The sequence below is a fragment of the Ziziphus jujuba genome, chromosome 11 (genome assembly GCF_031755915.1).
Source record: "Ziziphus jujuba cultivar Dongzao chromosome 11, ASM3175591v1".
Lineage (NCBI taxonomy): Eukaryota > Viridiplantae > Streptophyta > Magnoliopsida > Rosales > Rhamnaceae > Ziziphus > Ziziphus jujuba.
The window spans coordinates 9,436,451-9,451,185 of record NC_083389.1 but is presented as its reverse complement, the minus strand read 5'-3'; the positions used below and the strand labels follow the sequence as shown (position 1 = coordinate 9,451,185).

Here is a 14,735-nt window from a genome sequence, read left to right as displayed (position 1 = left end):
ATTGTCATAAAACATTAAAACCCCCTCAGCTGTTCCCTCCCTCCCCTTCCCTTAAAAAAAAATATATTTATTCGTCTGACTGTTAAAAAAGTAAAAATGGAAATTGTATTTTTATTTATACAGGAAATTTTGAAATGCTTGTAGGCAAATACAAAAAAACCTGGAAATTTTTAATTTATATTAAAACTGAAATAAACATCGAAAACAGAAAAAAAAAAAAAAATGTCATAAAACATTAAAACTCCCTCAGCTGTTCCCTCCCTTCCCTTCCCTCTATCATCTCTCTCTCTCTCTCCCATTCTGTTATTCAAGTCGGTAGCATACCAGAAAGAAAAAACCCCAAAAAAGGTTCACCGAATTTCAAGTAAACCCCCCAAAACCCTAGCATTCAAAGTTTAGGGCTCAGGCAATGTTTTCCTGACGAACTCGAATCAGAGATCCGAAATTTACAGGATGGGACGGCCTGAGCCTTGCGTTTTGTTTGCTCAGACCTTCGTCCATCCCCATCTCGATGAATATGTCGACGAGGCAAGTTCACTCTCATACCATAGCTTTATAGCATGTCATTTTTTTTTTTCTTTTCATGAAATTTTGAAGATAGGAGTTCTTTGATTTGATGCGTATTTTTGTAGTTTTCAATTTATTATTTGATTTTTACGTGCAGAATTTTTTTAAACTTCGAGATATGTATATATATATATATATTTCTTGTCGAATTGTAATTAGTTTTGTAGTAAATTTTCGTACAATTCAGTGCCATTATTAAACAACTACTTCAATATATCAACAGGTTTTATTTGCTGAACCAATCGTCATCACTGCTTGCGAGTTTCTCGAACAGAATGCTTCATCTGCATCTCAATCCGTAACACTTGTTGGGTAAGTGTTTTCAACTAGTAGCCTCCGTTACTGTTTGATAGTTGTTTTTGAATTTTTGGAAAATGGTAAATAAAACTTGTTCTTATGTTTAATCGTTGATAATTTATTTATTAAGCATTTATGCACTATGCCAAGTACTTATGTTATTCATTTTCCTTGGATATAGAAATTTTTAATTTTTATTTTTAAAGTATTAGATAAAAGTCATGACGATCACTGTGTTGGTGTGAGGTCTTCAAGGAATATTTGTTTTTTTTTTTTTTTTGACGTTTCCATGTCTAGAAATTCTAAAGTTTAAAAGTCTTAAGAGTTTGGTGTTAATGGTCAAAACTTGTCTTCATGAGTTTAGATGATACTCAAACGGAATCAGCAATTTAATGTCATCTTCTGATGTGTTGTTTTTTTTATAGGGCTACTTCACCTCCTTCCTTTGCTCTGGAGGTGTTTGTTCAGTGCGAGGGGGAGACAAGGTTCAGACGCCTCTGTCAGCCATTTCTGTATTCACATTCATCTTCGAATGTGCTAGAAGTGGAGGTGATCATAATACTATATGCAATTCTATTTGCCATTTAACTTTTTTGAAATGCTTTTGAACCCTTTTTTTTTTTTTTTTTTTTTTTTCCCTTTTCTTTTTCATCTCCAGTTCTCAACTGTGATTAAACTTTAAGTCCTTCCGGTGCATTTTTATTGCTTATGGAAACTGTCCTTTAATTGCAGGCTGTTGTAACTAATCACCTGGTTGTGAGGGGCAGCTATCGCAGCCTGAGTTTGATAATATATGGAAACACAGCAGAGGATTTGGGGCAATTTAACATTGAATTTGATGATAGCTCCATAACTAATCTTGTTACCTCTGCTGAGGGAAAGCTTGAGGATCTCCCTCTGGCATTACATTCTACTGATCTAACAATTGAGGAATCAATTTCCCCTCTGAAGGCTCTATCTCTTCCTCCTCTTGCATCAGATATCTCTATTGAGGCTAAGCAATTTTTACTGCTTCTCTTAAAGATTTTGGAGTTACCTCACCTAGGGGATGGATTACATAAAATTGTTAGCAGTTTAGTCTCAGTAGCTTCTTCTTATGTCTCCCATGCTTGGGACAGATGCAGTGATCGGCAAGAATTGCAAAGTGTTATTAGTGAAGCTAGAAAGGAGCTTTTGGAACTATTTCAACATAAATCAAGGGATGAATCAGCTGAGTTGTTGGTAGATGGCCGTTTTCTTGAGTCTGAAGCTGATTTGGCTACTTCTAAACAGTTGGTGGATTTGTTAAGCCAATATTTCTGTTTTAATCGGGAATCATCGTTTTTCGGACATCACCAGATTTCTAAGGTTTATTAAAACTGTTTGGTTCACTGGAAATTCTCTCTTTATATGTTGATCTGTCTCCCCTGTTATTTTAAAATTATTGATTTTTGGTTTTCGCTTTGATATTCAGACTACAAATGTCATTATGGGTTTGAGTGTTGCTCTTCTTTTGTGCTCTGGTAGAGAGAGCTGCTTTCACTTTGTAAATGGTGGGGGAATGGAGCAGCTTGCACATGTTTTCTGTGGTGATATGCAGAATTCTTCTGCTACTACATTACTTTTACTTGGAGTTGTTGAGCAGGCTACACGGCATTCATATGGTTGTGAAGGATTTTTAGGCTGGTGGCCTCGTGAAGATGAAAACATTCCACCTGGTTCTAGTGAGGCTTATAATAGATTGTTGAATCTGTTGTTGCAAAAACCACGTCATGATGTTGCTTCTCTAGCAACATATATCCTTCATCGCCTAAGATTTTATGAAGTTGTTTTGCGATATGAGGTATCACTTTCAGTTGATGTGCCCTGCATGTGTTTCATTGTCACCAAAATTATTCAATTATTATCCTGTAGTTATTTTTATTTTTATTTTTTTTGCAGTGTGCAGTTCTATCTGTGTTAGGAGGACTTTCTGCTGTTGGTAAGGCTACAAATGTTACTCTGGGCATGCTTATCAGCGCAAAGTCACAACTCAAAAAGCTCTTGGTCAGTTGAACTTGTTGTTGCGTTATTTTCTTTTTTTTTATGTGAAATATGGAAATATATTATTTCCCTTTGTGATTTGTGAAAGAAATATGCATTTTTGATTCTTAATCCATCCTTGTGGACGAGTATTGCTGCAGAAATTGATGAACTTACGTGGTCCAATTGAAGACCCTTCTCCAGCATCCCTTGCAACTAGGTCACTGAATCTTGGACAAACAGAAGGGTTGCTGTCATATAAAGCAACCAATAGCTTGATTGCTTCATCACATTGTTGCTTCTCAAATTGGGATGTTGATTCCCATTTGCTGGCACTTCTGAAGGTATTTTGCTTTCTTTACCCTTTTCATCATCCTCTAGCATCTTTTTGATGTAATTTCTGCTGTATCTATAGCTGTATGTTGTTATTTACAAGGGCAATACCTTTGTTATTTTATGATTATTTCGGGGACAAGTGTCATGCTTTAAGGATTAAGCACAAACTATTAATTTCTTTTGTTGTAACTTTTACTTTTGTGTCTGTTGCATAGGGGCACATGAATCTCACATTTTTATTTGTTCTGATATTAGCAGGATGGATCTGATTACTTATGTTTATTTTTAATGCCTGATCCGTTTGGAATATATTTAGCTTTTCTATTCTTCCTAGTTTTTGTTCTTGTTTACTGGAAATGTTGTAAGTTATGCCTATTGCTAATGCTTCCCCTCCCCCCTTCCAACCTTCTCTCTGGTGCTTAATATTTCAATTGTATTGGATGCAGGAGAGGGGATTTCTACCTCTATCAGTGGCACTGCTGTCATCATCCTCGTTACGTTCAGAAGTTGGTCATGTTAATGACATATTCATGGATATTGCATCGTCTATTGAGGCCATAATTCTTTCACTTCTTTTTTGTCGCTCAGGTCTTTTAATGTTATTAACTTTTTTTTTTTTTAAATTATTTAATTATCATTATTATTATTTTTATTCTTGAGACCTAGAGATCATGATTCATATTGTCTGTTTCCTTAAACCAGGTCTTGTTTTCCTGCTACAACAACCTGAACTTTCTGCAACAGTCGTACATGCCCTAAGGGGTTCTGATGATGTGAATAAGGATGCTTGTGTTCCTCTTCGATATGCTTCTGTTTTAATAGCGAAGGGTTTCTTCTGTGGTCCGCGGGAAGTTGGAATGATTATAGGGATGCACTTGAGGGTGGTTAGTTATTTTGTTTTGGTCAAACCTATTAATGCTTGGTCGTCTTCTAATTTTTTCCTCCAGGTCTTTTCATTCGAGATTGGCAGCTAAAATAACAACTTTATCATGCTTGATGCAGGTCAATGCCATAGATCGTTTGCTTACATCAGCTCCGCACTCAGAGGAATTCTTATGGGTATTATGGGAACTATGTGGTCTTGCAAGGTGGTATTAGTTAAATTATTATTATTATGTTTTTGGATTTTACACAATATTAATGGTTTTGTTTTTCTCATATTTTGCAGGTCTGACTGTGGGCGGCAGGCCTTATTGGCTCTGGGTTATTTTCCGGAGGTATGACGTAGATCCTTATATAGAACCATTAAATTAGTTTCTGGTACATGCATGGTTACCAGATTGAAGGAAATGAACCGGCACTGTTTTGTCAACCAAAAACGACAGGCACAATTTTAGAATTTTATGTTGGGTAGATGATCTGCCAGTATCTATGTTAAAGAAAGATTTATTCTCATATGCTATACCTTTTACATGTGAATTTATTCTTTTGCTTTAATTTTTTAAATATTTATTCACCGTTTCTAAAGGTGGTTTTCAATTTCGGACCTCTGATATAATGCAGAAGAGTTATTACTACCTAGGCTAGTTGGAATTTCACTACTCAGAGTTATTATTATGAACTCAGGATCTTTCTTAGCAAATGATTTGATGCCCTTAGTTGGGCAGTCTTTATGATATGGTGTTTGTGCGGTTAGTGTGAATTTTATTGTCAATAATTATTGTTAAATCATTGTGTATGGTTATGTACTTCAGTTATTGGTAATAATTAATAAGATTCCTTTTGTAGGCTATTTCACTTCTGATTGAAGCATTACATTCTGCAAAGGAACCAGAACCAGTTGCCAAAAATAGTGGTAACCCACTTACCACGTGGTTGGGTCTTAAATTTTGTTAATTTCTTCTTCACTATTCTTAAAATATGCGTTTACTCAGTTGTAACTCTGATATGCAGGAGCTTTGCCCATAAATCTTGCAATATTTCATTCAGCCGCTGAGATTTTTGAAGTCATTGTTACTGATTCAACTGCATCTTCTCTTGGTTCGTGGATTGGACATGCTACGGAACTCCATAGAGCTTTACATTCCTCTTCTCCAGGGTCCAATAGAAAAGATGCTCCGGCAAGACTGTTGGAATGGATAGATGCTGGTGTTGTATATCATAGAAATGGGGCTATTGGTCTTCTAAGATATGCTGCTGTCTTAGCTTCTGAAGGAGATGCCCACTTAACCACAATAGTGTCAGATTTGACGGATCTAGAAAATATAATTGGAGATACCACCGGTGATTCAGATGTCAACGTAATGGAGAATCTTGGAAAATTTATTTCTGAAAAGACTTTTGATGGTGTTACCCTTCGTGACTGTTCTGTAGCCCAGTTGACAATCGCTTTAAGAATTTTGGCATTCATCTCAGAGAACTCGGTATGTATTTGTGTTTTCCTCAGATGGCTTATAATGGTATTTTTTGTTCCTTACCATTCTTTTGTTGATATAGGCAATCGCTGCAGCTCTGTATGATGAAGGTGCCATAACAGTCATCTATACAGTTCTGGTCAACTGTAGGTTTATGCTTGAAAGGTCCTCAAACAGCTATGGTATGTCTTTACTGATGCTTTTTTTCAGGGGGTTGCATATATGTGCTACTACCACCACCACTAATACTAATACAATACTACTACTTTTACAATGGTAAAAAAAAGAAATGAACTCTGAACTGTAAACTTTCCTAAATCTTATCCCTATACTAAAAGGCATCATTGTCATCCATTACTTGCATGTTTGTGTTAATAATATCTCTTTTTTAAATTTGTATTATATTGCTTCATTTCTCCGTCTTTATCTTTGGTTTATAACTTACATAACTTCATATGTTTGGGTCTTTGCTAATATGTACAATTTTGAACTTCCAACAAAATATTTCTTCTAATTTTTTAAAACATGTGCATTTTATTTGTCTTGTACAGATTACCTTGTCGATGAGGGCACAGAATGCAATTCTACGTCAGATATATTGCTAGAACGTAATCGTGAGCAAAGCTTAGTTGATCTTTTGGTTCCTTCTCTTGTGTTGTTGATCAACCTATTGCAGAAACTACAGGTTTGTTTCATTTATTGCTCTCCTATAAATTGTAGTTTCCAGTGAAGTTGATGAAGAATAGGGATAGGAATACTTTTTAATCTAGTTCTCTATCTTGGTATTCTGCATCAAAAACACTTTCTTAATTAGTTAAAAAAGAAGAGCATAGAAAGTTATCAATCTTTTTGGCTCTGTTTGAAGTAATCATTACTAATGGTTCTAAAGTTGGAAGCCTTTGATGGTCATCTTCTCTAGTTAGTTCTTATGATGGAGCAAGCACACTTTCTTTTTAAATGCAAGCGGTTTTGTTTGAATAATAACCTACCCACTCCAACTGGGCCAATGATTTTTCTATCAGACATGATTAGGTGCTATTGGGTAATTTATAGCTATGGGCTGATCTAGTATTGGTCGCAACTCTAGGTGGAATCTTTTGTAGAGGAAGGTAGGAATGGAGCCCTCGTACCCGAGCCACTAAGTTCAGTATTTATTGTCTCTTGGGTGGGGGGTGTTGTTGGAAACTTCATATGCATATAGTAATTATCTTATCCAGGACATTTCTGTCCAGGAAAATGTCCCACCAAATCTGGTGGTGGGACAGCTTCCTGGACAAAAACGTTTCTGGATAATAAAAAGTCATATATAATATATATTATTTGGCCAAGCAAAGATTTTTTTAAAATTTTATTTATTAATTATTATTATTATTATTATTATAATACTCTTGGGTGAATTTGAGTCTATTCCTTGTTATATTCATAGGAAGCTGAAGAGCAGCACAGAAATACCAAGCTAATGAATGCCCTTCTACGATTGCATCGAGAAGTTAGGTAACTGGAAATACTTCCTTTGATCTTATCATGGCTATGACATGCTGTTTATTTATTATTTGATTGGAACCTATTTATTGCAGCCCAAAACTAGCTGCATGTGCTGCAGACTTGTCCTCTTCCTATCCAGACGCTGCTCTAGGTTTTGGTGCTATTTGCCATCTTGTTGCATCAGCACTTGCTTGTTGGCCAGTATATGGCTGGAGTCCTGGGCTCTTCCATTCGCTCCTTGCTAGTGTTCAAGCTACTTCAATGCTGGCCTTGGGTCCAAAGGAGACCTGCAGTCTTTTGTGTCTTCTGGTATGTTGAGTTTTTCTTTTACCTTTAACCTTCCCCCTTGTTAAGCAACTAAAAGAAAATGAAATTAAAGGTACATTATAGATGCCATTTGGTAACGTGGTTGGTTTTTAGTTTTTAATTTTTTATTTCTCTAACTAATTGTGTGTAATTTGCTTATGTCGAGTCTTAATGGTAGTTAGAGTTTGTTAGGCTTCTAAGTTAACTACAAAGTTAAGGAAGGGAAAAAAAAAAAAAAAAAAAAAAAAAAAGAAAAAAAGAAAAAAAAAAAAAAACATAAATACCAAATTGAACACAACTTCGAATTGTGTTGGCTTTGTTTTTGGTTTTCTTTGTTTCTTTTCTTCCTGTTGTTTAAGATGTTTAACAAACTAAAACTACCATTAATTAACACTTGACATAAGCAAATTAAGCACAATTGGATAAAATAAAAAAGTTAAAAGAATAAAAAAAAAAAAAAAAAGAAACAAAGAACTAACCATGTTACCAAACGATACCTTAATATTTTATTGACAGCTTGCCTTACAGCGTAATATTTTGCTAAGCCTTTCTAGTAAGCAGGCCCATTGTAGTCATTCTAGTGTTACAATGGGCGAATGCTCTCCCTAGATTTTATGCAAACAAAAAACTTTTGGCTCATAGTTGTGTCTATAAATAGCGGTCCAAGCTCTGGAGAGGATTGTTAACTAGGGTGCTGCTGCAGCAGAGTTAATCATTTAACTTTCTATGGCATGTTAATGGTTCAACTATCATTCTATCAATTTTGTGAACTGGAATGAAGTGAATTGTTTTGTCTCAAGAGCTGCCTGTTTAATTATTGCTTCTTTATGATGTATTATTTGCTTTTTGGACAAACATCGTGCAAGCTTTAGTTTGAATTTTCAATAATATGTTCTAATTACAACCTTTGCTTCTGAGTGCATTTTGTTAGTCACTGCTTTCTTTGATCTTTATGATATGCTAGAATGATTTATTTCCGGAAGAAGGTATCTGGCTTTGGAAAAAGGGGATGCCTTTGTTAAGTGCCCTTAGAACATTGTCTATTGGAACGTTGTTGGGGCCTCAGAAAGAGAAACAGATCAACTGGTATCTTCAGCCTCTGCACCTGGAGAAGTTGCTAGGCCAATTGACACCACAGCTTGAAAAGATTGCCCTTGTTATCCAACATTATGCTATTTCTGTATGTGGTTTTTCAATTGACTTTTATTGTTGTTCTCTTTACCTTTAGGGCCTTTAGGGAAAATGGTAGAGTTTATCTTGTATGAATGATGATGTTTCTTTTTGAACAGGCATTGGTTGTCATTCAGGACATGCTACGTGTTTTTGTGATACGCATTGCTTACCAGAAAGCTGAAAGTTGTTCTGTGCTTCTGCGACCCATATTATCGTGGATCAGTGGTCATGTTTCTGATTCATGTTCTCTATCAGAAATGGATACTTTCAAGGTGAGATTTTCTTTTCACTGTAACATTTGGATAATCTGTTTGTCTTTTGTGTAATGTTTCTTCCCTCTTTTCTTAGGTTTTCAAATATCTTGATTTTCTTGCTAGCTTATTGGAGCATCCACATGCGAAGGTCTGGAACTCCTGCTAATGTATTTGTTTTTCATAGTGTCTGGATCCCCCTTTTTTTCCCTCTCTAGTTCAACAAAAGTTTTTGCTTGCACTTACAGTGGTCTTTTCCTTTATCAGACATTATTGGTAAAAGAGGGTATCATTCAGCTGCTAAGTACAGTGCTGAGGCAGTCTCTTGTGGCTGCTAATTCTGATGGGAAACATGGTGGAGATGATAGAAATTTATCTAAGTTTTGCTTTACCACACTTAGTTGGTGCCTTCCTGTGTTCAAGTCCTTCTCACTACTCTGTGATTCTCGAACATCCATACAACACACAGTGAGGCATGATTTGTGAGTTCTTATATTTATTTGCTGTTTGCCCTCTCTCTCTTTCTCTCTCCAAATAAAGTTGATTGAATATAACAATGTGTTTGCTGAAAAAACTTCTTTCATTTATCAGGCACAATTCTGAAAATTTGACTAGCGAAGAGTGTTTGTTGATGTTGGCTTATCTCCTCAAGTTTTGTCAGGTAGCTTATTACTTTGCATATAAAAGTAGTTTTTCATATTCTATGATTTTGGTTAGGTAATCTTGTGATATATCTTTAGAAGCTATTGATTGTATATTTGAAACGTGCTCACTGTAAAAAGTCAGATGCATTAGGTTGCAGAGAAAGGGAAGTTTGAAATAGCAACAATTTATCCATGCTTGTTTGTAATTTGTATGTAAGACCTTTAAAATGGTTAATTTTAGCAAGTAATTAGAATAGCTTGTAGTTTGAAAGAATAAATTAACTGGATACACATGTAGAAAGGAAAGAAATTGACATCTTACATGCTTGATAGATGGTAATGGGATTTCATTTCGTTTCTAGGTCCTACCTCCTGGGAAAGAATTACTTGCTTGTCTTTTGGCCTTTAAAGAATTAGGTTCCTGCTATGAAGGTCGAAGTTCTTTGGCAGCATTCTACCGTATCCACTCCAGTTTTGAGGAAGCTGGATCACAAAGAGGACATGAACGGAATGGCAATGCAAATTATGATATTCTTAGTGACTTTGAATGGAGAAAACGGCCACCTTTGCTATGTTGCTGGAAGGAATTGTTAAGATCAGTTGATTCTAGAGATAGTTTCTTGGATTATTCAATTGAGGCAATCAATGTGTTGTCTGTAGGTTCTTTATGTTTTTGTGTGGATGGGAAAAGGTGAGCTCTGTTATCTTATTTTTACACTTATGAATCAACTTACACTTTGATTTTGGTGTAGACTAATTATATAATTAAGGCAATTTTTCATGATCTTTATTATTGCATACCGTCCTTTATTTTCTACACATTTAGTTGTTTCTTTTTCCAGATCTTTTACATTAATTAAAATTTTAATTTGCTTCCTGATTTACCAGCTTGTTCTAAATGTCCTTCTGTTATTTTTTCTTTTTGAAAAAAGGATCGAAAGAAAAACAGTACATTTTGAAAAGGCTATTATAAGTTCACAAGTATTATTGTGTAGATATTGGTTTTTGGCTTTTTACTACAAGCACGCCATATTCAGATTTTAGATTATTTTCACTAATTTTTCATCATGACAGTTCTCTGGAAGTCATTAACTGCCCATGCTGATGGTTTCTAGTTTCTTAGTTTGAAATTGGACCAGGTAGCTGCTGTAAAATTTCTTTTTGGCCTTCCTGGTGATACAAATGCAGATGATGGTGTTTCTGAAGAAACCATAGACTACATAAATAAATTAACATCTATATTGCATTCAAAGATTGCAGCTGATGACTATGTAAACTATGATATGCAACCTTCTTTATATCAGGTATAACTGACTGAAAATTTCTCTTTCTAAAGTATTGTTTTCTTTTTAAACTTTTCCATAATATCTGACAGTATTAATTATATTAGGCTCTAGATTCTGCAAAGGCCTTGGCTTTGTTATTGCAAACGCCTGCCCATTCTGTTAGGTTTGATGATGTCTTTCCCAGTGGTTTCCCTGTGTCATTTGATGATCTGATCTTCTCGAAGATACATCTGATGTCTGATGGAAGTGCTGAAAGATCTGAAGATTATCTTTGCCAAGGAGGACTAGGAGACAAGTTTCTGTGGGATTGTCCAGAAACATTACCTGATAGATTTCCACAGACGACTGTAAAACGGAAATTGCCATCAGTGGAAGGGCCACCAAATAGGCGTTCTAGAGGAGAAAATGCTCCGGCTGAAATCACAGGCCAAAATGCACGGGGGTTGGGGTCATCTACAACTCCTTCTGGTCCCACTCGGAGGGATACTTTTCGGCAGCGCAAACCAAACACTAGCAGGCCCCCTTCCATGCATGTGGATGATTATGTTGCAAGGGAAAGAAACGTTGACAGTGCTACTAATTCCAATGTAATAGCAGTCCAACGTATAGGAGCCACTGGTGGGAGACCTCCATCAATTCATGTGGATGAATTTATGGCCAGACAAAGGGAACGCCAGAATCCTGCATCAACAGTGATTGGGGATGCCGCACCACAATCAAAGATAGCAGCTTCTGTGAATGACATGGCTATAGAGAAGTCCAGCAAATCTAAGGAATTGAAAAATGATCCTGATGATGACCTTCATGGAATTGATATAGTGTTTGATGGTGAGGAGTCTGAATCTGATGACAAATTGCCCTTTCCTCAGCCTGATGATAATCTCCAGCAGCCTGCTCCTCTTATCATTGAACAAAGTTCTCCCCACTCAATTGTTGAAGAAACGGAGAGTGACATTCATGAGGGTGGTCAGTTCTCACATATAGGTACACCATTAGCATCTAATATTGATGAAAACACTCACAGTGAATTTTCTTCAAGGATGTCCATTTCACGTCCTGAAATGCCACTGACTCGAGAACCAAGTGTTTCTTCAGATAAGAAGTTTTCTGAGCAGGCTGATGACATGAAAAATGTAAATACAGTCAAGACTTCAAATGGGTTTGATTCCACAGTAGCAATTAATAGTCCTGGGTTTCCTGGCTCTGTCTATAATAATGTGTCAGCATCATCAGCGCAGTTACTAGTTGATAACAGGATGACTCCGCAAAATTTTTATCCAAAGAATGGTCCATTACCTGCTGGTAACGTACCTATGGCTACAGGGTCTCAAGGACTCTATGACCAGAGGTTTATGCCTAATCAACCTCCTTTACCTCCAATGCCACCTCCCCCAACAGTTGCACCTGTGGTAGCTCAGACTTCTGATCCAGTTCCAAGCCAGTCGTCCCCATTTGTGAACTCTATGACTGATGTGCCACTTCCCACGGCATTCCAAGTAAGACAACTTAGCACTTGCTTTTTATTAGTTTGGTGCAGACTCGCCGTATCTTGCTGATTTATCTTCATTTATGTAACAATCGGTCGTCCTTTTTGGCAGGTTCATGCGGAGTATCTTTCTGCTTCCAACAACAGTTCTACATCATTAGGGGCATCCCTTCACATGCCAGATTCTAAGTACTCCAGAACTTCTCTGTCTTCTCCTGGTGGATCTGCCAGGCCGCCTCCACCACTTCCTCCTACACCACCACCTTATTCATCTAATCCATATAATTTGACACCTAATAGAACTTCTACTTCCCAATCTTCGGTATACAACCAGACAAGTGTTGGTACAACTGAGCTTCCTCAGAGTACTACACCTTTGAATGACTCTCGATTAGGCAGTCATTCTACTTCAGGTGCCAGGATAAATACTTATCCACCTCCTCCTCTTGGACTGCCACACCTGGTTTTCAGTCGGCCAGGTTCCATCCCTTCGGGTATTTATGGAAATATGCCTACTCAGCAGCAGGGTGAGAACCTACCAAGTGTCTTGCAGAGTCTCTCCATCCCTCAGTCTTCCATGCAGACAATCCATTCAGTTGCACAGTTGCAGCCCCTGCAGCCTCCTCAGCTCCCACGTCCTCCCCAGCCACCTCAACATCTTAGGCCACCTGTTCAAGCTTCACAACAATTGGAACAAGGAACTGTTCAAATGCAAATGCATTCCTTACAGATGCTGCAACAACCCCATGTTTCTTCTATGCACATGTTTCATCAATCTCAACAGCAGGAGTTTTCTCATGTACAGAAGCAGCAGCAGCATGTTGAACATGCTCCACAACAAGCCATGAGTACAACAGTGGATAATGCATCTCAACAACAAGATTCAGGAATGTCATTGCATGAGTATTTCAAGTCTCCAGAAGCTATTCAGGTATTCATTATTTATAGAATTTCCATTTTTTTTTAATCAATATTTATTGGTCTATTCTAATCTTTATTTACACATCTATTTTGCAGTCTTTATTGAGTGACCGGGATAAGCTCTGCCAGCTTTTGGAGCAGCATCCAAAGTTAATGCAGATGCTTCAGGTACTCCTTTTCATGTTTGCTTTCTCCAAATGTGCCAAGTTTTGATTGGTTTATTGGTGGTTATGCTTGGCAAAGTGAAATTTGGAGAGTAAAAAATGAGAGCTATTTTTTGTTCTTTTCAGTTGTATAGCCTCTCCATTTCATCCATTTCCCAATTTTCTTAAGTCTTCAAGGGCATCCATTATGCAAGATACTGAATTATTAACAATGCAATAATCTTTGCTTTTATGCTGCTTCGGTATGCTTTTTACATGGTTGTTTCTTGTGGTTTGACAGGAAAAGTTGGGCCAGCTATAGCAAAATGAGGAACCAAAGAATGGTTTGGTGGCGGGCACATATTTTAGTAGGGGGCCTTAGCTGGTGATTTGAGCTGTTTCCATCTTGACGATGAAGCTTATTACCCCATTGTCTCACTGGCCAACCTGTGGTATAATTCTGCTGGAGGCATTCTTCATTGATCCGGGATTTTTTTTTTATCATTATTATTTTTTCTACTGAAAAATTTTGTTAATTTAAATGTATGTATTATAGCTATTCTAATTGTACAATTTTTTACCTATTGGCCGGCTAAACAAGAAGGGTCACCCTTCATCTCGCTTAAGCCCCTTTTTACATGCCAATTGTAGTACTCAGGATTCAGATGTATGCCATGTGTATATTAGTACTTTCTTTGCTATATGATAAAACTCTCTGCCTTAGTGTAGTACTCAGGATTCAGATGTATGCCATGTGTATATTAGCACTTTCTTTGCCATAAGATAAAACTCTCTGCGTTAGAAATGGTGAGTTTAGGCTTATTTAAGTAACGTAAAATGTTTCTCATCTATATTTGTTGGTGTCATGATACCCCATAATGGAGCTTTGTTGCTTTTATTATTATCGCTATTATTTTTTAACCTGATAATGTTGACTCGGAACTTGGTGAGCCTTCCTCAAATACGATATAGGGTCTGCAAGATGCTTTTCTCGATGATCAAAACCTTTCAAATCTCAATTTTTAAACATTATTTATGAATATATATTAAATATATATTAATTCCAATTTGTCAATATTGTATTTCTATGCCCGACGTGGCTGCTGTAATTTAGAGGTTTTGGGCAGCCACAGGGGTTGAGAAGAAAGAAAAGTGGTTTTGTTGCCAATTGACATTCCCATAATCTTGCAGAACCATAGTTTTGCAGAGTTTTTGTTATTTTATTTGGGAGCATCGGATCCTAGAAGCCCATGATCCAAGAGATACTTTCTGAGTTACCGACACCTATATGTAAACTACCGAAAGAGACATTCCTCCTTAAAGAAATACTTCTTCAACATATGCACGCTCTGATTTTTCATTTCTTTATTTTATTTACTTTCACTTGGTCGAGGATTTTTTTTTTTTTTTTTTTTCCTCTAACATTTCGATCATATGAAAGCCTAAACTTCGTGAACCAAGAAATTAAAGAATTTTGACATTTGA

The 14,735-nt window shown here is 36.6% G+C and overlaps 1 protein-coding gene across 2 annotated transcripts; it reads left to right on the top strand.

Moving 5' to 3' along the window:
* Positions 1–200: 200 nt before the first annotated feature.
* Positions 201–13,981, top strand: LOC107433626 (protein virilizer homolog). Of its 2 annotated transcripts, none has more exons than XM_016044925.4 (28): positions 201–528; positions 791–879; positions 1,290–1,413; positions 1,597–2,211; positions 2,318–2,686; positions 2,785–2,889; positions 3,027–3,209; positions 3,648–3,789; positions 3,904–4,085; positions 4,204–4,289; positions 4,370–4,418; positions 4,930–4,996; positions 5,095–5,564; positions 5,638–5,737; positions 6,107–6,240; positions 6,982–7,049; positions 7,133–7,349; positions 8,311–8,526; positions 8,636–8,791; positions 8,868–8,921; positions 9,038–9,243; positions 9,362–9,431; positions 9,777–10,105; positions 10,538–10,718; positions 10,805–12,196; positions 12,299–13,117; positions 13,204–13,275; positions 13,552–13,981. In XM_016044925.4, the coding sequence occupies exons 1-28, from the start codon at positions 454–456 to the stop codon at positions 13,570–13,572; spliced, it is 6,591 nt and encodes a 2,196-aa protein (XP_015900411.3). In that variant the 5' UTR covers positions 201–453; the 3' UTR covers positions 13,573–13,981. The 2 variants fall into 2 exon arrangements, with proteins under 2 accessions (XP_015900411.3, XP_015900410.3); XM_016044924.4 differs by having other exon boundaries at positions 9,038–9,252.
* The last annotated feature ends 754 nt before the right edge of the window (positions 13,982–14,735 follow it).